At 43.2% G+C, this 23,964-nt stretch overlaps 1 protein-coding gene across 2 annotated transcripts in view; it reads right to left on the bottom strand.

The window, feature by feature from the left end:
- Itch (itchy E3 ubiquitin protein ligase) overlaps positions 1-23,964 on the bottom strand; it is a 103,053-nt gene that overhangs the window by 37,243 nt on the left and 41,846 nt on the right. For both annotated transcript variants that reach the window (XM_070007098.1, XM_070007099.1), the window contains exons 9-12: positions 23,402-23,585; positions 22,027-22,122; positions 17,465-17,639; positions 7,553-7,622 (exon numbers count right to left, since the gene is read on the bottom strand). In XM_070007098.1, the coding sequence (XP_069863199.1) occupies positions 7,553-7,622; positions 17,465-17,639; positions 22,027-22,122; positions 23,402-23,585 (525 nt within the window). The remainder of the gene's footprint in view (positions 1-7,552; positions 7,623-17,464; positions 17,640-22,026; positions 22,123-23,401; positions 23,586-23,964) is intronic.

The following is a 23,964-nucleotide window of genomic DNA, read 5'->3' as shown; positions in this document are numbered from 1 at the left end:
CAAAAGACCTAGAATAGTCAAAGCAATTTTAGACAAAAGAAAGAATGAAGGAGGGATCACAATAATGGAATTCAGGCTCTACTACAGAGCCATAATAACAAAGACAGCTTGGTACTGGCACAAAAAGAGACCAAAAACCAATGGAACAGATTAGAGGACCCAGAACTAAAACTGCATACATATTGTCAGTTGATATTTGACAAAGGAGCCAAAGACATACTGTGGAAGAATCATAGCCTCTTCAACTACTGGTGCTGGGAAAACTGGGTGGCCACATGCACAAAACTAAAAGTGGACCCTACCTAGCCTGTCACCATGCACTAACATCAACTCAAAATGGATTAAAGACCTTAACATCAAACCTGATACTCTGAAACTACTTCCGGACACTTAACTTATAGGCACAGGGAGGAACTTCCTGAACAGAGTCCCAGGGTCACAACAAATTGGAGACTCGATAAATGGGATTACCTTAAAGTTTCTGCACATCTAAAGAAATAGCAATCAAACTAGAAAGAAAGCCAACTAATTGGGAAAAAATATTTACCAGCAATATATCAGACAGGGGTCTGATATCCATTATATTAGGGAACTCAAGAAACTAACCCTTCACAAATCTAACAAACCAATCGTGAAATGGGCAAGGGAGCTAGAGACTTCTCACAAGAAGAGATAAAAATGGCAAATAAGGGGCTGGGAAGGTGGCTCAGTGGTACAGTGCTTGCCTTGCATGCATGAGGCCCTGGGTTTGATTCCTTAGCACCACATAAGCAGAAAATGCTGAAAGTGGCACTATGGCTCAAGTGGTAGAGCACTAGCCTTGAGCTGAAGAGCTCAGGGACAGCGTCCAGCCCCATGACTGATAAAAAACAAAACAACAACAAAAATGGCAAAGAAACACAGGAGGAAATGTTCATCATCCCTGAGTGTAAAGGAAATGCAAATAAAAACAATACTGAAATACCATTTTACTCCAGTCCGAATGGACTATATCCTAAATTCAGCCAACAACAAATGCTGGAGGGGATGCAGAGAAAGAGGAACCCTGCTGCATTGCTGGTGGGAATGTATACTAATACAACCACTTGGGAAAGCAGTCTGAGGTACCACAGAAAGCTAAATATAGACCTCCCCTATGACCCAGCCCTACCATTCCTAGGCATCTACCCTGAACAACAGAAACCAGGATACAAGGACAAACGCACCTCCATGTTTACTGCAGCACTGTTCACAACAGCCAAGATATGGATACAACCCAGATACCCACTACTGATGAGTGGATCCAAAAATTGTGGTACCTAGATACAAGGGAACATTATGCAGCCATTAGAAAGGACAAAATAATGGCATTTGCAGGAAAATGGATGTAACTAGAGCGAATAACTTTGAGCAAGGTAAGCCAAGAATAAAGAGACAAATGGCACATGGCCTCCCTGATATGTGGATGCTAAAGCCAAAATGCAAGAAGATATGACAAAGTAAACAGGACTCGAGAAACAAAGGACAGCCACTCATTTTGTCATATCATTGCTAAATGAATGAGTCCATGTTCTTGACCAGAGAGATGGTATATATATGCACACAATGGAGGGAAGCTAGGAGGAGGATGCAGAGTAAGTGGGAAATGAAACAACATACAACAAAGGGGCCCATCAGCTGCACAGGACATAAAAGAAAAAGAACTAAGTAACCCAAAGACAGCAATGGGAAAGGAGGAATGAGAGGGAAAGAGGGAACAGTCTACACTAAGCAAAAGGAAAGAAATGTAAACATCACTTTATGTAGAAGAAATAATTGTACTGTCAGAGCTCACAGAGTTCACAAACTTTATAAACCATGATAGTAACAATTTGCCTTGTGAAGGTTAAAATGTGTTTGTGACTTTAACTAAGTATCACTAATCCACAATACTGTGAAATATATGAAATTTATGTAATCAATCTCAATTTTTAAAAAAAAGTGAGAGAAGGGATGGGTTAGGAGCGATGGGTGACAATGTTGTCAGACACCTTGTACTCATATACTGTTTTGCAGAATGGGAACTTCTTTGTACATCTACTTAAAGATATAATAATTAAAAATGTTAAAAAGAAAAAGAAATGTCTTTATACTTAGTGGCGCTGTGTCTCAAGTGGAAGAGCACTAGCCTTGAGCACAAAGAGGCTCAGGGGCAACACTCAGACCCTGAGTTTAAAAGGACTGGCAAAAAAAAAAAAAAAAGACTACATTTTTGGGGTTGGAATAAAAACAGGTACCAAACTGGAATACTGGTCTGGACCCCCTTCTGCCAAAAAAAAAGACTTTATCATTGAATAAAAAACACTGTTGTCTAGCTCCTACAGTGTGCATATGTTAAAAATTCTTCACTGTCAGCTTATAAGGTGTAAGTCTAGTCCTAGCACATAAAAGTTCTGAGAGGGAAACAAAGTCGGATTTAAGTATATATGCTATAACAAAAACACTGTCAATCTCAGAATGAAAACATAGACTATAAGCTGGGATTCTATCTCTTGGGACAATATAAAAGGTTAATTTGATAGGATTTCCTCATCTGATACAGTACCAGTGTTGTTCTACAAATAAGGCATATGTCCCAGATCTAACACAAGGATATGACAAATTATATGACTCTAGAGACTCACACACAGTGAGACCAAAATTTCACTTAGGAGAGAAACACAAAAGTGCAATGCCTAAGTGCCTCCTCATATTTGTATAAAATAATACACATACTGAAACAAACTCTAAGATATGGAAGCTTTTTTCTTCTTTATTTCTTTTTCCAGTTTTTAGTCTTTGATGATTCCGTGTTCTTTACCTTATGTATGGTGTATTCAAGTATACATATTCAGAAGGGTTGGGGGGAGGGAAGAAGGCGAGAGAAAAAGGGTAAAAAAATGCAGCAGTGGAGCTCACTGGACACTGATGAAAGGAACTAATCAACTTGTGGATGGAGATGACAGGGAGGGACTGGGAGAGAATGAGGGAATGGAAAACACTATGAAAGAAAATGTATTCGGGCTGGGAAAGTGGCTCAGTGATAGAGTCCTTGCCTTGCATGCATGAGGCCCTGGGTTCGATTCCTTAGCACCACATAAGCAGAAAAAGCTGGAAGTGGCACTGTGGCTCAAGTGGTAGAGCACTAGCCTTCAGCTGAAGAGCTGAGGGACAGCGCCCAGGCCCAGAGTTCAGGCCCCACGACCGGCAAAAAAAAAAAAAGAAAAAAAGAAAAAAAAGAAAATGTATTCATTATCTGACTCATGTAATTGTTATCACTCTGTACATCACCTCTATAATTACAGTTATTGTTCGCAATGGAACTCACTAGACACTATGTTGAAAATGAACTGTACAACTTTGTGGATGGGGATGGGAGGGAATAACTGCGAGAGTGCAAGGGAAGGGGTGACAAAATGAAATGTACTCTTTACCTGACTTAGTAACTGTAACCCCTATACATCACCTTTATAATAACAATTGTTATTATAATTGTTTTTAAAAAGCGCTGTGGCTCACGCCTGTAATCCTAGCTACTTAGGAGGCTGAGATGTTCAAAGCCAGCCCAGGCAGGAAAATCCTTGAGACTCTATCTTCAATAAACCACCAGAAAACCGAAGTGGCACTGTGGCTCAATTGGCAGAGAGCTTGCCTTAAGCTGAAGAGCTGAGAGACAGCACCCAGACCCCGAGTTCAAGCACCATGACCAAAAAAAAAAAAAAAGGAGCTGTTGTCTAAAGTAAAATTCAAAAAGATCTGAATAATGAGGATAGTGATAAATATACAGGCAAGGTCCAACTTGTAGGAAAGCTTTTCTATAAAGGCAACATAGCACACAATTTAACTTTTGGAAGAAACAGGTGATTTTTTTCCCCCTACATCTGTTCCAGAGGAGTAATCTGTTTCTATCACCATAAAGTTAGTTTTTTCTGCACTAAATTTGGAATACACACAAACACACCCCTACCTCAGATATATCCTTTTAACATAACAATTTCTCATTTTGTAATAGAGACATAAATCAACTTTAGAGCTATGTTTTGTTGCCTCAAACCTATAATTCTGACTGTTCAAGAGGCTAAGATCTGAAGATTGCCTTAGTGAAGCCAGCCTGGAAAGGAAAGTCAATGAGACTTATCTGAAATCACCAAAAAGCCAGAAGTAGAGTTATGGCTCAAAAAGTAGAGTGCCAGCAATGGAGAGCAAGAGGCCCTGAGTTCAAGGACTACTACCAGCACACAAACACATACACAATCCCCAAAACAACAACAGAAACTTTAGAAATGCTGGACATTTCTAAATGATGGATCATGCCTGTGATCCTGGTTTGAAGCCAGCCAAGGCAGAATTATCTCCAATAAACTATTAAAAGAAAAAACTGGAGCCAGGTGCCAGGCTCACACCTGTAATCCTAGCTAATCAGGAGGCTGAGATCTGAGGCTGAGATCTGAGGATCACAGTTCAAAGCCAGCCCAGCCCAGGCAGCAAGTCCATGAGACTCTTATCTCCAATAAACCACTAGAAAACTGGAAGTGTCGCTGTGGCTCAAGCAGTAGAGCACTTGCCTTGAGCTGAAGAGCGCAGGGACAGCGCCCAAGCCCAGAGTTCAAGCCCCAGGAACAACAACAAAAAAACCTGGAAGTGGTGCTATGACTCAAGTGGTAGAATACTAACTAGCTGTTAGCATAAAAGAGGCTCAGGAACAGTGCCCTGAGTTCAAACCCTAGAAACAAGGGAAAACAAAACGAAACAAAAAACCTTACTATCTGTATCTAGAAATACAATCTGACAGGTCAGGTTTCCAAAGGTAACATCTGTTCTGAAGTTCCTCATATCAACCACATATAAACCACTCTGAGGCTTTAACAGAGCCAGAAATCTTTACCTTCACACTGAATTTTTGAAAACAGAAACAACTTAGAAAAGTGTTGTTAGAATTTAGTAACAATAACAGTTTTAAATAAGATGGTAATGTACTTTTTTGATTCATATCAGTGTTTTGAAGATAAGTAACTTCAATGAAAGAACATAGGGATTTCTCATAGGATTGTGAAACAGTATCTCTGCTTAGTTTATATGATCTTGACACATCATTATTTTTATTTGTTACTTGGCAGTTTTGCTCTATCTTGGAATCAATGTTTCCCAATCCAACTATCTATAAAGAATACCACTTTCTAAATTAACCACAATATTATAAAGTATCTGAAGCTTTAATGGTTCCTTGTTTTCACTTTACTATTTTTCCTTTTTGGTTTACATTCAAAATTATTTTAATATTGCCATCTTTATTCTGGAATCTTGTTACATGACTATGACTTTAGTAAGAGGTTTTTGTTTTTGTTTTTTTGGTCTGTCGTGGGGCTTGAACTATGGGCCTGGGCACTGTCCCTAAGCTCTTCAGCTCAAGACTAGTAATCTACCACTTGAGCCACAGTGCCACTTCCATTTTTTTTTTTTCTGGTGGTTAATTGGAGATGAATTTCAAGGACTTTCCTTTCTGGGCTGGCTTTGAACCATGATCCTCAGCCTCCTGAGTAGCTAGGATTACAGGCATGAGACACCAGTGCCCAGCATTTGTTTTTTCTTTGCCAGTCTTGGGGCTTGAACTCAGGACCTAGCACCATCCCTGAGCTTCTTTTGTCCAAGGCTATTGCTCTACCACTTGAGCCACAGCCCTACTTCTGGCTTTGTCTGTTTATGTGGTATTGAGGAATTAAACCCAGTGTTTCATGCATGCTAGACAAGCACTCTACCACTAGGCCACATTCCCAACCCAAGATTCTTGACATTAGTACATTACTGTTAAATTAGCTACAGAGAGAGGGGGGGGAGAGGGGGAGGGAGGAGAGAGAGAGAGAGAGAGAGAGAGAGAGAGAGAGAGAGAGAGAGAGAGAGTGTGTGGGGAGAGAGAGAGAGAGAGAGAGAGAGAGAGAGAGAGAGAGAGAGAGAGAGAGTGTGTGTGTGTGTGTGTGTGTGTGTGTGTGTGTGTGTGTGTGTGTGTGTGTGTGTGTGTGTGTGTGTGTGTGTGTGTGTGTGTGTGTGTGTGTGTGTGTGTGTGTGTGTGTGTGTGTGTGTGTGTGTGTGTGTGTGTGTGTGTGTGTGTGTGTGTGTGTGTGTGTGTGTGTGTGTGTGTGTGTGTGTTATGGGACTGGTCCTGCCTAGGTGCTATCCCTGAACCTCTTTCGTGTGCAAGACTAGCATTCTACCAGTTCGTTGGTGGCTAATTGGAGAAGATAAGCTTCGTGACTTTCCAGTCAAGATTGGTTTAAAACAGTCAGATGTCAGCCTCCCCAGTAGCTAGAATTATAGGCATAAGATCCAGGTGCCCAACAATGTTAAAAATGTTACCAGTTTTAAAAGTTTACTTTAATGCATTTTATCAAATTATATGTAATCACTACCAAAATCAATGTGTAGAATTTTTCCATTATCACATAACTCCTAATATAACCTCTTAATGTACCAAACTTACCTATTCTGAACCCTTATAGTCACTTATCTGTTTTTCTTTTTTTGGGGGAGGGGTCCGGTCGTGGGGCCTGAACTCTGGGCCTGGGCGCTGTCCCTCAGCTCTTCAGCTCAAGGCTAACACTCTACCACATGAGCCACAGTGCCACTTCCGGCATTTTTTTTTTCTTTTTGCTTATGTGGTGCTGAGGAATAGACCCCAGGGCCTTGTGCATGTAAGGCTCTACCACTGAGCCACCTTCCCAGCCCCTCTGTTTTTCATCTGTAGTTTTGTCATTTTGAGGATGGCATGTAAATGGAATCCTATAATATCAATATAGTTTGAGAATGAACTTGAAAGAATTTTTGTATTGAAAGCTTGGTTCTCAGTTTGACATTGTTGGGAAGTGATGAATCTTCAGGAGAGAGACTGACTAAAAAAGGTATATAACTATGTGAGATAAACTTTCTTCATGAGTATAATGAATGCCCTTGGAGGTCAATCCTGAATATTCCCCTTTTATTGCAGAATGATCATTTTTAAATGTTAGAAGAGGAGATGGGCGCCAGTGGCTCACGCCTGTAATCCTAGCTACTCAGGAGGCTGAGATCTGAAGTTCCAGCCCGGGCAGGAAAGTCTGTGAGACTCTTATCTCCAATAAACCACCAGAAAACCAGAAGTGGCGCTGTGGCTCAAGTGGTAGAGTGCTCACCTTGAGCTGAAGAGCTCAGGGACAGCGCCCAGCCCAGAGTTCAAGCCCAACAACTGAAAAAGCAAAACAAACAAAAAACCAAAAAAACTTTAGAAGAGGAAAATGATACTAAATTCCCGTAAAACTCTATTTTAATGAAGAGTCCAAGTTGGAATTTTCAGAGTTTTGCCTACTGCATGCTTTCATTTGACTCATGGATCTGAAAAACTTACTAGGTATTCATTTAAACAAAAGTAAAATATCATCCACAAATACTTTTCTTTCTTGTGGTGCTGGGAATCATGCTTAGATTGTATGTCATCTAAGCAAATACTCAATATCCCCAGCCCTTAATTTAAAAAAAAAAAATAGAATTTAGTGGAAAACAACAAAAAAAAACTCATGTGACTTACCCCACCCAGGTGGCAAAGGACCAAGCGGATCAAATTCTTTATTTTGTGATGTAGCAAACAAATCTTGATTCTAAAAAGAAGCCCCGCCCCAAAGAGATGAACATTTATTTCAATTATTTATTTCAAATGATCCCTGAACAAGCTTATATGTCCAAATATGTTTTCCCTAGCCATGTACAACACACCATACTATTATATTGTTCACATATTAGAGGGGAGTCACCAAGAACCAGTATTATTTTTGTTAAAGAAAATATCATTTAAAGATATCATTGAAGCTGGATGCAGGTAGCTCATGTTTGAAATCCTAGCTACTCAGGAGGCTGAGATCTGAAGATCATGGCTGGAAGCCAGTGTGTGCAGAAAAATCTATGAGATTTGTATCTTCAATTAAAAACCAAAAAGCCAGAACTGTGGCTCAAATGGTAGAATGACAGCCTGAAGCAAAAAACTTCAGAGTCAGTACCCTTACCCAAAGTTCAAGCCCCGGACTAGCACAAAACACACACACGCACGCACGCACGCACGCACGCACGCACGCACGCACGCACGCACGCACAATTGCAAACATTATATAATGTAACAGTACATAAATTAAAAAACCTTCACCTTCAAATAACCAGATTTTCTTCTTTTACTACAAATTTTACTATAATAGTAATATAAAAATCAGAATAACATAAACCTATCAAAAGTCATTGAATAATAAAAGTACTCAAGAGTTATCAGAAGGCTAAGAAAAAGTCTTACATGTATTGGAAAATAAAGATGACATAAAGAAAGCACAAACCATACAAATTTTTTTTTTTGGGTCTGGTTGTGGGGCCTGAACTCTGGGCCTGGGCACTGTCCTTCAGCTCTTCAGCTCAAGGCTAGCACTCTACCACTTGAGCCACAGCGCCACTTCCGGCTTTTTTCTTATGTGGTGCTGAGGAACCAAGGGCCTCGAGCATGCAAGGCAAGTGCTCTACCACTGAGCCACCTTCCCAGCCCCCATACAAATGTTTTTTTTTTTTTTTTTTTTTTTTTTTGTCGGCCGTGGGGCTTGAACTCTGGGCCTGGGCGCTGTCCCTCAGCTCTTCAGCTCAAGGCGAGCGCTCTACCACTTGAGCTACAGCGCCACTTCCGGTTTTCTGGTGGTTTATTGGAGATAGGAGTCTCACGGTCTCTCCTGCCCGGGCTGGCTTTGAACCGCGATCCTCAGATCTCAGCCTCCTGAGTAGCTAGGATTACAGGCGTGAGCCACCAGCGCCCGGCTCCCATACAAATGTTTTTGAGAAGGGAGTTAGTAGTAGAAAAAGCAGAGCATCAGAAAAGTAAAAGACATGTTTTTATGATAGGTATGTATCCTCCTCCTCCTCCTTGGTCAGTCCTAGGGCTTTAGCTCTGGACCTGAGTGCTGTCCCTAAGCTCTTCAGCTCAAGGCTAGTGCTCTACCACTTTGAGCCATAGCCCCACTTCCAGTTTTCTGGTAGTTAATAGGAGATGAGAGTCTCATGGACTTTCCTGTCTGGGCCGGCTTTGAACCAAGATCCTCAGATCTCAGCCTCCTTAGTAGTTAGCCACTGTTGCCTGGATAGTTTTTTGTTTTTTCAAGTCAAGTCTTAATGATTATTTTAATCTGAATATATAATAGATAATTATGTGATCACTTAAGACTTGGTCTTTCCTTGTAAATAAGGCAAAATACAGACTACTTTTCAAAATAGTTTTGTTATAGAAAAATAGGACAATGAATACCATATACACTGCTCTAAGATTCAATAGTTACCAAATTTTTTATGTCTATTGTTCCTTAAAGCAAGAATCAAACATTTTGATATACATATTTTAGCCTACTTCTCTAAAATTTGTGGGCATTTTATTACAGAAGCTCAATACCATTATCATTATTGGTTAAAATCAGAATCCGAAACTCTAAGACTCTATTTGGTTGAGCCATTTAAGTCTCAATCTAGAGTAGTACTCCCATTATCAGTCTCTTCTTTGTCCATGTCACTGACCTACTACAGAAACTAGGTTAATTAAATTTTAAAGATAAGGAAAAAGCTGGATGAGTGCCCAGTGGCTCACACCTATAATCCTACCTAGTTCAGGAGGCTGAGATCTGAGGATCATGGTTCAAAGCCAGCCTGGGCAGGAAAGTCCGTGAAACTCTTATCTCCAATTAACCACCAGTAAGCCAAAAGTGGTGCTGTGGCTCAAGTAGTAGCCTTGAGCTGATGAGCTGAGGGACAACGCCTAGGCCCAGAGTTCAAGCCCCATGACCTTCCAAAAAAAAAGTTCTTCAAAAATAAGAATCTCACTAGGTGCTACTGGTTCATGATTGTAATCCTAGTTACTCAGGAGGTTGAGATTTGAGGATCAAGGTATGAAGCTAGCCAGGGCAGGAAAGTTTGAAAGACTCTTACCTACAATTAACTACAAAAAGCCAAAAGTGGACCTGTATGCCCACTATGCAGGCCTAATCTCTGCCCTTGATGGCAGCACCTGAGCAGTAGGTCAGGCACCTCCCACGTCTGGCCTCCAATATAAAAGGGGCCTCCAAAGAGCCAGACAGCATCATTTTCTCCCTTTCCTCATGAGAACTTGGCCTTATCAGCTCTGCTGGCAATAAATCTTTTCTACTACTTAACTCCTGTCCACATGGTCTTTTGGGTTACTTTCTTTGGGTTACTTCCTATCCAGGTTTACATTTTCTCCTTCATTTTGGTGGACTGTAGGCCGATAGGCTCCCTGGTGGACTCACTCTCCCCACTGACTGGGAGGGCCCTGCCAGCGACCCCGGGACCTAACCCACAATTCTAGGCAGACCCAAAAGACCGCCAAGCTGGTTTCCTTCTGACCAAACACCTCCTACACACATCTGCCAGCAGCTGATTACGTCCTACCCGCCATGTAAATCAAATCTAGAGGCTTAGATTTCACTGTGCAAGATCTATGCCTCTCTCAGGGAGCTTCAGGGCTCCCACCCCTGAAAAACTTGGCCAAGTATCTAAGCCACATTTCTGAGGGCCTCTGTGGCTGAGGGATGGTGTGGAGAAATGTGACATTTCCCACTGGTTGTTTCCCACTTTTAGGACAAATTGCATTGCATAGGACGCTTTACAACAGCTTTTGGTTCCAAATCACTTACCATGGGTGGGACACAATATAATATTCCTGACATTCTTCAGGACTCCCCCTTGGGTTTTCTCCTAAATAATCTAGAAATGCTTAACATTGAACCTGACATTGATTCACAGGAGCTCATCCACTTCTGTAGTGAGATCTGGCCCGAATATCCACTGGACAATCAGCCCACATGGCCCATTCATGGGACACTTGATTCTGATATTATACAGAATAGATGCCTTCTGTTTGTTCCTCTCCTTCCTCCAAACTAAACTTCTTCCTGAGTCCTTATGTTCTCCTGCCCAACTCCTCCTGGTCTCAAGGCTACCGACTTATAACCCAGACTATTCCAGATCTGGTGGATGAGTTGCTGCCATTTCGAACATGTGGGGAAACAGCCCCTCCTGGTGTGCCAGAGGAGGTAGGACTTCCTCCAACGGGGTTGGGACTTCTGCCAAGGAGGCGGGACTTTCAGAGGTAGGGTTTCCCCACCCTCTGCTCCTGCACCATCCAAGGCCAAGGCCCCCTTCCATAGGCACCCCCTTTTTCCCCCACAGGACAAAAGCACATCTGGCCTGACCACTGTGAACCAGCTGTCTCAACTGAAAGATGCCCTGTAGGTTGTTGCGTACCTTACAGAAACATTGAGTACCATCTTTATTCAGGCCCAAGAGCCTGCTACTGATCAGAGTTCTACCTCAGCCCATGTTCTCCCATCACATGAGGTGGCAGGGGCTGATGGTATTAGTCACAGTGCACATTCTGTTCTCATTAAATGACCTCGCACAGATGCACCTGAGATCTTTCTCCACCAATCCCACCACCTACATCAAGGAGCTGAGGCATGTATTCCCATCATATGAGGTAACTGGGCGTGATGTATGCATAATCTTGAGTAATACCCTTTTACCAGGGGAACAGTGGGATGTTTGGGAAAAGGCCCACCGCTATGCAGATGAGACCCACTGGACCACCCCCAATCACCCGATTTGGACTGAGGCAGTGCCTGACCAGGAGCCTCACTAGCCTCACTAGCCTCACTGTGTAATGGAGGGTCTCAAACAGGCAGTCTGCAAAGCCATCAACTATGACAAAATGGCCACGGTCATACAAGACAAAAATGAAAACCCATCTGCCTTTTGGGCCAGATTGTGTCAGACCTTCCTTTAATATACTAACCTAGACCCCGAGTCTGTGGACAGACAACGCTGTTTAATGACTCATTTTATCAGTCAATCCGCTCCAGACATCAGGATAAATTAAAAAAATTAGACAGGGACCCCCTAACACCCGCTAGTGAGGCTATGGAGGCAGCCTTTAAGCCTTAAAGGCCAAACAGCTGAAGTACCAGATGCTAGCCAAACTCTACCAGCCTCCAGCCTTGCAACCAACCCCTTGCAACCAGCCCCTCCCCAGCGGGGTCTACCTGAGCCCTGCTTTGTCTGCAGTCGAAAGGGGCACTGGATGGAAACCTGCCCCCTAAAGAAGCTCTGCTACCGATGTGGCCAGCCAGGCCACAGGGGCCCAGCCTGCCCACAGCCACATGAGCCAATCCAACCATGGCCCAGGTGCAAAGTTTCAGGGCATTGGGCCATGGACTGTCCATTGTCCTCTTGGGGATGGCGGCTATCCACTAAGCCTCATCGCCCCCTCCTGGCACTCTGGGACTGGCAGCTGGAGAAGACTGAGGCGGCCCTGGACTCCTGGCCCCAACCACTCCCATCACCAAACAGGAACCCAGGGTGACAAGCATGGTTGCAGATAGGATGACCTCACTTTTGGTGGACACAGGTGCTATGTATTCGGTGCTCACTGAGTTCCATGGCCAGACCTACCTAGCCTACCTACCCTCCATAGTTGGGGTGGAGGGAAAACCTTACAAATCCCCCCAAAAAAACCGTCATTTGTCTTTTTTCAGGAGTGACCTTCTGTCACTCCTTCCTTGTTATTCCCCACTGCCCAGTTCCACTGCTGGGCAGAGATCTTTTGGCCAAATTTGGAGCCTCTATTTCCCTATGCCCTTCCCAATTGGCACAACGTGATATTGATTCGGCCTCCCCCACAATCTCCTTGTTGATGGCTTTAGTAGGCTTACCTAGCGACCCCTCAGATTTCCTTTTTCCACCCTCTGAGGTGGACCCCAAGGTGTGGGATACCCACAACCCCTCTATTGCTAAATGCCACCCTCCTATTCATATATTTCTGAGGGACCCCCAATGCTTCCCTTCACAACTCCAGTACCCTCTCCCTCACCACAGTCTTCGGGGACTGCCACTAATTATAAAGGACTTACTAAGAAAAGGGCTGTTATACCCCACCAATTCTTCCTATAATACCTCCATCTTATCAGTAGCCAAAACTAATGGTTCGTTCTGCTTGGTAAAGGACCTTAGCCTTATAAATTCTGCTGTTATCCCCTACACTCTGTTGTGCCCCACCCCTATATGCTGCTTTCCACAATCCCAGCAATGGTTGCTTTTTATTCAGTATTGGATTAAAAGATGCTTTTTTCACTATCCCTTTAGCCCCCTCCTCCCAGGACCTTTTTGCCTTTACGTGGACTGACCCGGTCACTCAAACCTCAGCTCAGCTCACCTGGACTGTGCTGCCTCAGGGGTTCAGGGATAGTCCCCCTCTGCTTGGCCAAGCTTTAGCAAGGTACTTAAGAGACCTAAATATAGAACCATCCTCCCTTATCCAATATGTGGATGATATTCTCCCCTGCAGTCCCACCAAGCAATTGTGTTACAAGCATACACACTTCTTAACTTTCTGGCCTCCTGGGGATATCGAGTCTCACCCAATAAGATACAGGTCGTTCAACAGTCTGTGACTTACCTGGGTGTTCAACTCACTCCCACACACAAGGCAATCACTATCCCCAGGAAACAATTGATTACTAACTACCCTTACCCCCTCCATTAAGTCGGAGCTTCTCTCCTTCCTGGGTCTAGCTGGCTATCTCAGGTCTTGGATTCCTAACTACTCTCTTCTAACACACCCCCTATATGAAGCAGCTAAAGGGCAACCAGAAGAACCCCTTTTTTATCTCCCTCCTCTCTTATTCCTCCCTTTAGGAGACTCCAATGGGCCTTATTACAGGCCCCGGCTCTCAGGCTGCCAGATCTTTCACACCCGTTCTTTCTGTATGTAACTGAAAACCAGGGTTTTGCGTTGGGAGTTTTAGGTTAACAGACTAGATCTTCATTTGCTCTGGTTGCTTACTTGTTGAAATGCCCAGCACTATAGGGGCTGGGTTCCTTGTCTTCACGTTCTAGCTGCCTCTTCTGTCCTGTTACAGGAATTGAAAAAACTAACCTTTGGTGCAAACCTTACCATCCTCTCCCACCATCACCTCTCTGAGTTACTAACCTATAAGGGATTGCAAACTATGCCTCCCTCCCGTATTCTCTCCCTTCAGGTGTTGCTGGTAGAGGACCCCACACTAACCTTCCAGTCCTGTCCTCCATTAAGCCCCTCTACCTTATTAACCATTCCAGATACAGGGATCTCACCAGCACACTCCCGTGTGGAGACTCTAAAGGACCTGCTACCTCACCCAGACCATATTAGTGAGGGGCCATTAAAGGACTCACGTTTCACCTGGTTCACTGATCGTAGCTCCTTCCTTTGGGAAGGCTCACATGTAGCTGGGTATGCATGCTGTTATGTCAGTCTCTGGTGTAGTGGAGTCTGGCCCTCTGCCTCTCCACACTACCAATCAACAGGCCGAATTGGTAGCCCTAACATGGGTCTTTCACCTGGCCTCAGGACATTCCCTGACAGTATACACAGACTCTAAATTTGCTTTCCATACCATCCATTTTCATGCTCCTATTTGAAAGGCTTATTAACAATGAAAGGAACCTCAGTAATAAATGGGTCCTATATTACTGACTTTTTAAAGGCCTCTTTCCTCTCCTCAGCCACTGGCATAGTTCATTGCAGGAGCCACAGGTCAGATGGCTCAGTAACAACCTGGCCGATGAAACTGCCAAGCGAGCTGCTATATCATCAAAACAATGGGCAGTAATATTGCCAATAATAGAGGATCCTGCTCCTCCCTCTAGGCAAGACAACCTTAAATACCTTCACCATCTTTTCCACCCCCAGATAGGGGCCTTAAGGGAGTTCCTAAAACAGCCTTCCCCTAACCCTGGCCCACACGCAATTCCTCATGCATCTGTCACAAACCTGAGAAGTATGCCAAAGGGCAAATCCAAATACCAATGTGCAGCCATCTCCCAGGAGTAGACTGACAAATTGATTTCACCCATATGCCAACCGTCAGATACCTGCTGGTGCTGGCGGACACCTTTTTGGGATGGATAGAGGCATTTCCCACCACCACCAAGAAAGCCTCCTCTGTGTCTCAGCATCTCTTACAGGAAATAATTCCCCGGTTTGGCCTGCCTGCTTCCATCCAGACAGACAAGGGACTGAATTTGTCTCCTCCGTGACCCAGCTACTGGCTAAGTCTAAATATCTCATGGTCTTTCAATATTCCTATCGCCCCCAGTCCTCGGGAAAGGTGGAATGTGCCAACCGCTCCCTTAAGCAAACTCTGACCTAGCTATCCTTTGAACTAGATCTAGATTGGGTAAAATTTTTACCTTTAGCTCTCTTCCACTTAAGGGTCCTGCCAAAAAAAACCCCTAACATTAAGTCCTTTTGAAATTATGTATGGCCGATCATCTTTGCCTCCCCTATTTCAGACCTCAGACTCCCCTTTGCGCCGCTCCCCCTCACCCCCCCGCCCCAATGCTGTCCTCTCTCCTTCAACACCTGCACACTTTTCTGTGAAAGTATGTGGACCACTAAGAACCTAAGCCCTCCACACTGCTCTCCAAGCCTTCCATCAAGGCTGGGACCTAGTGTACATTTCAAGAAATTACCTGCCATGGGCACCTGGTTCCACCAAGCTCTCTGCTAAGTGGGAGGGACCCTAACTCTCTCTACTCCCACAGCTGTGCAGGTTCAGGGCTGTCCACATTGGATTCACATCCGACACGTTAAACATCATGTGCCTGATGGACCCTCATATACATCTGGCCAACTGGACCCCTATCTCTACAGATAAAAAAGATTTTCTCCAGTCATCGAGGAACCAGAGGACTCTGCTGTGGACAAGTAACATCTTTATAACCATCATGACCTTGGTCAACTTCATGTACAGTACACCTAGCACCTCTTCTCCCCTTACAGTGCCCCAGGTTTACATTTTCTCCTTCATAGTACAAGTGGTAGAGTGCTAGCCTTGAGCAAAAAAGTTTAGGGGGGCTGGGAATGTGGCTTCATGGTAGTGTGCTTACCTAGCCCCAGGTTCAATTCCTCAGTACCACACACAAAAAAAGCCAGAAGTGGTAGAGTGCTAACCTTGAGTGAAAAGCAGCTCAGGGATAGTGCCCAGACCCTGAGGTCAAGCCCCAGGACTGGAAAGAAAAGAAAAAACAACAAACAAAAACAAAGCTTAGGGATGACACTCAGGCCTTGAGTTCAAGCCCTACAAGTACCCAAAAGAAAACTGGACTTCCTTTACAGAAAAGACAGATTGTGCCAGGTGCCTATCAGCTCACTCCTGTAATTCCAGCTACTCAGCTGAGATCTGAGGACAGTAAAGTCTGTGAGATTCTTTTTTTTTTTTTTTTTTTGTCGGCCGTGGGGCTTGAACTCTGGGCCTGGGCGCTGTCCCTCAGCTCTTCAGCTCAAGGCGAGCGCTCTACCACTTGAGCTACAGCGCCACTTCCGGTTTTCTGGTGGTTTATTGGAGATAGGAGTCTCACGGTCTCTCCTGCCCGGGCTGGCTTTGAACCGCGATCCTCAGATCTCAGCCTCCTGAGTAGCTAGGATTACAGGCGTGAGCCACCAGCGCCCGGCTGTCTGTGAGATTCTTATCTCAAATTAACCACCAGAAAACTGGAAGTGTGCTATGGCTCAAGTGGAAGAGCACTTGCCTTGAACTGAAGAGCTCAGGAACAGCACCCAGGCCCAGAGTTCAAGCCGCATGACCAACAAAAAAATTAAAAAATTAAAAAAGACAGATTGTGTTCACAGACTGTTCCAAACACAATATTTATTAGTAGCAACTACTGGGTTGTCACCTGCCTTGTACTTTTTTTTTTTTTTTGGGTCCAGTCATGGGGCCTGAACTCTGGGTCTGGACGCTGTCCCGCAGCTCTACAGCTCAAGGCTAGCGCTCTACCACTTGAGCCACAGCACCACTTCCGGCTTTTTTCTTTTTGCTTATGTCGTGCTGAGGAATCGAACCCAGGGCCTCATGCATGCAAGGCAAGCGCTCTACCACTGAGCCACCTTCCCAGCCCTCGCCTTGTACTATTTTTAGTGCTTTTCATGACATATGCAGGAAAAGTTTAAAAATGAAATACTGCCAGGTGCAAGTAGATTACTGTTGTAATCCAAGCTACTCAGGAAGCTGAGATTTGAGGATTACAGTATGAGGATCCTTGAAAAATCCAAGAAACTCAATTAGCCAGGCAAGGCTGGAAATGAATGAAGGTATGTCTTAAGTGATAGAGTGCCCAAGCTTGAGTGGGAAAAGCTAAGTAAGAGTGCAAGGCCCTGAGTTCAAGTCCCTGTGCTTGCACATTAAAAAAAGAAAAAAAAAAGAATATTTCCATTAGTTACATTAGCTAACAAAACAAGCCAGGCATAGTGGCACATATCTATAATTCCAGCACTCGTGAGGCTACTGTTAGGAGGACTGTGAGTTCAAGGCCATCCTGAAAGATATAGCAAGAAATGAAGGAACAGACAGAAACAAATCAACAAGCTACTCACCCCATAAATAAATCTCTGATTAAACTGCTGCATTGCTCCTTGAAGTTGGCTACGTTGTAGCTGCCATTGTTCATAGTTGCGGACAGATTCCAGTGTTGGCCTCTGCCATGTTGTTGTTCTTGTAAAATGGTCAACATAATAAATACGTCCCATATTGTCAACCCGCCGCTCCCAGCTAAATCAAAACAAAAACAAACTAATATAACAAATACTTATAAAACAGACATTTTACTTGGAGATTACTTCTGATTTACCTAAAGTCTTTCACATTTTCTTTCACAAATAGTGTACAAATAAATTTTAAAATGTTTCTAAAATTTTAAATTTTATTTATGAGTTCTTAAGATTCATTAGGTAAGGTCTTAAAAACAATGTACATTTACTAAGTAAACCTAAGAGTCATTAATATAAAGAGTATTTTTCCAATGAATTTTTTTTTACTGTTGCAATCATAAGGGCATAAATTGGAAATGAAAAAAGCACTTCACACAAGAATGCAACTACCTTTTCTACTAACATTACTTAAGTAAAAATTGATACAATAAATTTATTTCTACCTAGTTGGTTATTAGAACTGTTTCCAATATTCTGGTATTATAATAAAATATTAATAAATACCTTTCATAATCAAACTTTTTACTTTCTTCCTTTAAATTATTTCTCCACGATAAAATTCCTACAGAGAATTACTAAGGCTATATCCATTATATTTGTGTGTGTGTGCGTGTGTGCGTGTGTGTGCGCGTGCATGCATGTATGCGTATGCCAATACTGGGACCTGAATTCGGGACCTCACATTCTCAGTTAGCTTTTTTTTGGTCAGTTGTGGGGCTTGAACACAGGGCCAGGGTGCTGTCTCTGAGCTTCTTTGTGCTGAAGACTAATGCTCTACCAAGTGAGCCACAGCACTACTTCTGCTTTTTGAGTGGTTAATTGGAAATAAGAATCTCATGGGAGGGGCTGGGAAGGTGGCTCAGTGGTAGAGCGTTTGCCTTGCTTGCTTGAGGCCCTGGGTTCGATTCCTCAGCACCACATAAGCAAAAAGCAAAAAGCCAGAAGTGGCGCTGTGGCTCAAGTGGTAGAGCGCTAGCCTTGAGCTGAAGAGCTGAAGGACAGAGCCCAGGCCCAGAGTTCAGGCTCCACGACTGGACCCAAAAAAAAAAAAAAAAAAAAAAAAGAATCTCATGGGAACTTTTCTGCCCAGGCCAGCTTCAAACCTCAATCCTCAGATTTCAGCTTCCTGAGTAGCTGGGAATATACAGGTGTGAGCCTGTATATTCACGTAGCTTTTTCATTCAAGGCTGGCCCCCTATCACTTGGATCACACTTCCACTTTCATGTGTGGGGGGGGGGGGCGTGTATTTTATTTATTGCCCATCCTGGGGCTTGAACTCTGGTCCTGGGCTCTGTCCCTGAACTTCTTTTGCTCAAGGCAAGCATTCTACCACATGAGCCACAGTGACACTTCTGGATCTTTTGAGTAGTTCATTGAAGATAAGAGTCTCACAGATTGCCCGGCCTGGTGGCTCACGCCTGTAATCCTAGCTGCTCAGGAGGCTGAGATCTGAGGGTCGTGGTTCAAAGCCAGCCCGGGCAGGAGAGACTGTGAGACTCCTATCTCCAATAAACCACCAGAAAACCAGAAGTGGCGCTGTAGCTCAAGTGGTAGAGCGCTCGCCTTGAGCTGAAGAGCTGAGGGACAGCGCCCAGGCCCAGAGTTCAAGCCTCACAACCGACAAAAAAAAAAGAGTCTCACAGATTTTCTTGCTTGGGCTGGCTTCAAACCACGATCCTCAGATATCAGCTTCCTAAGTAGCTAGGATTTACAGGCATGAGCCACTGAGGCTCGACTCAGGATATATATTTTTAAGAATAGTTTTGTGTAACAGTTGAAGCAAATATATACTATTACTAACAAAATTATAGGGTAAAGTTCCTCACTAACACTTGATACTATCTGTAATACTAAGTAAAACAGTTGCCTTTTAAGTGTGTCTTTAAAATTATTATCAAGGTAAAACATTTTTCCATACTTGTTATATACTTTCTTCTAAATTAAAAATATCTTTTTGGGCTGGGAAGGGGGCTCAGTGGTAGAGTGCTTGCCTTGCATGAGGCCCTGGGTTAGATCTCTCAGCACTATATAAGCAGAAAGAGCAGGAATAGGCGCTGTGGCTCAAATGGTAGAGCACTAGCCTTGAGCTGAAGAGCTGAGGGACAGTGCCCAGGCCCAGAGTTCAGGCCCAACAGCTGACAAAAAAAATTTTTTAATTAATAAAAAAATAAATCGTTTCTTCCAATTATTTTAAGTGCTTAACCCCATGCATTAATATCTTTAAGTTTCTCAACTATTTTGCTATAACAACACTAACACATATTAGTTTTATTTCTTTTTTTACAAACTAGGGACTTTAGGCTGGGAAGGTGGCTCAGTAGTAGAGCACTTGCCTTGTATGCATGAGGCCCTGGGTTCCATTCCTCAGCAGCACATAAGCAAAAAGAAAAACACCAGAAGTGGCACTGTGGCTCAAGTAGTAGAACGCTAGCCTTGAGCTGAAGAGCTGAGGGACAAAGTTCAGGCCCCATGACCGGACCCCCCAAAACAAACAAACAAACAAACAAAAACTAGGGATTTTGTTTTAATATATCATAAAAGCTATAATTCTTATTCAGCTAACTAATTACTTTTGTGTGTGTGTGCACACATGTCTGTACACGTGCAGAAACTGGAACTTGAACTAAAGAATCTCATGCTCTTTCTTAGCCTTATCACTCAAAGATGGCCCTTTACCACTTGACCCACACTTCCACATACATCTTTTTGCTGGTTAATTGGATATACAATTCTCATGGACTTTCCTGCCTGGGCTGGCTTCGAACCACAATCCTCATATTTCAACCTTCCAAGTAGCTAGGATTACAGATTTAATGCCACCAGCATCTTGCAATAATTACTCTGAAGAAACTAATACTAAGCCAGATACTGGTGCTCATGTTTATCATCCTAGCTATTCAGAAGGTAGAGATCTGTGGATCAGGCCCAAGCAGGAAAGTCCATGTGACCCTTATATCCAAGCAATCAGCAAAAGATGGAACTGGAGTTGTCCATCAAGTATTAGGGCATCAGCCTTGAGTACAAAAGTGAAGGGATGGTGCCTAGGTCCTGAGTTCAAAGGCCCAGTATCAGCACAAGAATGAAGGAGAGAAGGAAAGAAGGAGGGAAGGAGAAAAGGAAGAAAGGAAAAAAGGAAGAAAGGAAAGAAGGAAGGAAGGAGGAAAGGAAGGAATTAACTTTGTGGCTAGGTAAATAATTGGATAGTAAAATTTACTAAACATCAACTATGGAATCTATGCTAGTTTTTTCTGTTTTTTTGAGGGGTGGCAGTCCTAAACTTTGTTCTCAGGGCCTTGCCTTTCTACCACTTGAGCCATGCCAACATCTGAACTATGGAATCTATAAATCAGAAATGATTTATAGGCAATAGTGGCTCACATCTACAATTTTAGCTACTCATGAGGTTGAAATCTAAGGATTGAAGTTTGAAGCCAGACTGGGTAGACTAATCTGAGAAGCTTTTATCTCCAATTAGCCAGAAAAAAACTAGAAGTAGAGGTATGGTTCAAGTGGCAGAATGCCAAGCCTAAGCAAAAAAGGCAATTGAAGCTGGGTGCTGGTAGTTCATGCCTCTAATCGTACCTACTCAAGAGGCTAAGATTTGAGGACCATGATTCAAATCCAGCCCAGACAAGAAAGTCCGTGAAGCTTTTATCTCTAATTGTCTACCACAAAAGCTGGAAGCAGAGCTTCCAGTGGTAGAGCTCTCAAGTAGTGGAGCACTAGCCTTGAGCAAAAAAATTCAGGACAAGCTGGGCACCAGCTTGTAATCCTAGCTACTCCAGAGGCTGAGATATGAGGATCACAGTTCAAACCCAGCCCAGGCAAGAAAGTCAAGCCCAGGGGCTGGGAAGGTGGCTCAGTGGTAAAGCGCTTGCCTTGCATGCATGAGGCCCTGGGTTCAATCCTCAGCACCACATAAGCAAAAAGAAAAAAGCCAGAAGTGGCGCTGTGGCTCAAGTAGTAAAAGAGCTAGCCTTGAGCTGAAGAGCTGAGGGATAGCGCCCAGGCCCAGAGTTCAGGCCCCATGACCGGACCAAAAAAAAAAAAAAAAAAAAAAACAGAAAAACAAAGAAAGTCCAACTCAATCCTGCCCACTCACCCCCCCTCCGCCCCCCAAAAAAGTCAGGCTCTTAAGTGGCACGGTGGCTCAAGTGGTAGTGCGCTTGCCTTAAGCTGAAAAGCTCAGGGACAGTGCCCAAGCCCAGAGTTCAAGCCCCATGACGGACCAAAAAATAATAATAATAAAAAAGTCAGGCTCTGAATCAACTCTCCAGCTCTCTTGCTCTCTTCGTTCTATTTTGTGCCTACCACAAAATAAAAATGCAGAGAAAGGACTGACAAGGAGATGTAAATCAGTAACACAGCATATAGGGGAAGATTTTGTACAGATGTAATTAATACCTTTGAATAAACAATTTTTTTCTTTTCTAATTCAGATACTTACCCAGGAGGTAGAGGTTCAGGTCTATCCCATGTTGTTCTTTTTTCAACATGATCTACATAATAAACTCGCCCATGCTGGTCCACTCTCTGTTCCCATCTTAAACACAAAATTAAAAATACTAATAAGAAGCTGTGTGTGTGGTGACGTATACCTGTAATATTATTACCTAGAAGACTAAGATCTGGAGGTTTTAGCCCCATCTCAACCAATAAGAAGCCAATAATAATGAACCTGTCACCGCTGCCATATGGGAAGTATAAATAGGAAGATGAAAATTTAGGCAGAAGCCAGTGGCTCACACCTATGATACTAGCTACTCAGGAGGCCAAGATCTTGAGAATTGTAGTTGGAAGCCAGCCAGGGCAGAAAAGTCTGTGAGACTCCTATCTGCAATAAACTACTCAGAAAAAGCAAAAAGTGGTGCTGCAGCTCAAACGGTAAAAAGCAGCTAAGGCATAGTGCCTAGGCCCTGAGTTCAAGCCCCAGGACTGTCCAAAAAAAACAGAAGAAAAAAAAAGAAAAAATATTGTCTGAATTAGTGACTAGCTTATTACTTGGCCTTGATTATTTTTCTATGGTTCAAGATTTTTTAGTTTTAAAAAAATTCTTAGGCTAGATGTGGTGGCCTGTAATCCTATCCTTGGAGGTGGGTACAAGAGAATCTCAAGTTTAAGGCCAGTTTGGGCCACAAGATCGTGTCTCAAAAACAACAACAAAAACACCCCAAAGCACTTTTATTTCTTCTAGGAAATGAGAAGACCTTTTTCTTTTACATTTTTTGGTGTTAGTTCTAGGACTTGAACTCAGGGCCTAAATATAGTCCATCAGAGCTTGTTCAACGCTGGAACTCTACCACCTGAGTAACAGTTCCATTTTTGGCTTTTTGCTGGTTAATTGGAAATAAAAGTCTCACAGAGCTGGGCACTGGTGGCTCACACCTGTAATCCTACTCAGATCTGAAAATTATGGTTTGAAGCCAGCCAGGGCAGGAAAGTCCATGAGATTCTTATCTCCAATTAACCACCAGGAAACAGGAAATAGCACTGGGGCTCAAAGTGGTAAGAGTCTCACCTTGGGCTTGAAGAGCTTAGGGACAGTGAACACCCAGGCCAAGTTCAACTGGGGCGGGGGGGGGGGGGGGGGAACAGGGGGTCTCACAGACTTCCTTGCTTGGGCTGGTTTGAAACCATGATCCTCAAATTTCAGCCTCCTGAATAGCTAGAATTACAAGTATTTCAAATGTGATAAGCTTTGATTCTACATTCCCCCAAATCAATTACAATTGCTTGAAGATGACAAAAGAATGCAGTGTTATTTTTCTATTAATGAGTATATGCAGATAGAGAAAATAAATATTAACCAAAAAAGTACTTACCCAGGTGGTAGGGGAGCTTGAGTTACAGTATTTAATGGTCTAGGACCTGAGCCTCCTGAAATAGTTAGAGGAATTATTAATCCAGATGTTGCTCCTTCAGAGGTATTTGTATTTGTTGATGGTAGAGAACCAGTACTAGATCCATCACTTTCAGAAGTGGTAGATGGTGAGCCATTGACAGATGCTATAGATTTGGAGGAAAAAAATGAAAAGAATTTTTTATATTCTGAAATCTAAAATCAGAATAGAATCTTAAAGGAAAAAAAAAAAAAAAGGTAATGCCAGGCACCAGTGGCTCACACGTATAATCCTAGCTCCTCGAGAGGGTTAGATCTCTCCAGATTTCAAGGTTGGTAGTCAGATTGGGCAAAAAAAAAGGCGTCCATAACACTTCATCTCCAAAATAATACAACCAACAAAAAGCCAGGGTGGAACTGTGGGTCAAACTGAACAAGCAAGATACCAGTTCAAACCCCAACACCACCATAAAAACAAATAAGCAAAAGGTAATGTTGAACAAACTTAAGATGCAGATGAAAGGTGCTGGGAATGTGGCTTAGTGG

The sequence above is a fragment of the Dipodomys merriami genome, unplaced genomic scaffold (assembly GCF_024711535.1).
Source record: "Dipodomys merriami isolate MVZ:Mamm:240054 unplaced genomic scaffold, mDipMer1.0.p SCAF_7, whole genome shotgun sequence".
NCBI lineage: Eukaryota > Metazoa > Chordata > Mammalia > Rodentia > Heteromyidae > Dipodomys > Dipodomys merriami.
This window is presented reverse-complemented; position numbering and strand designations above follow the sequence as displayed.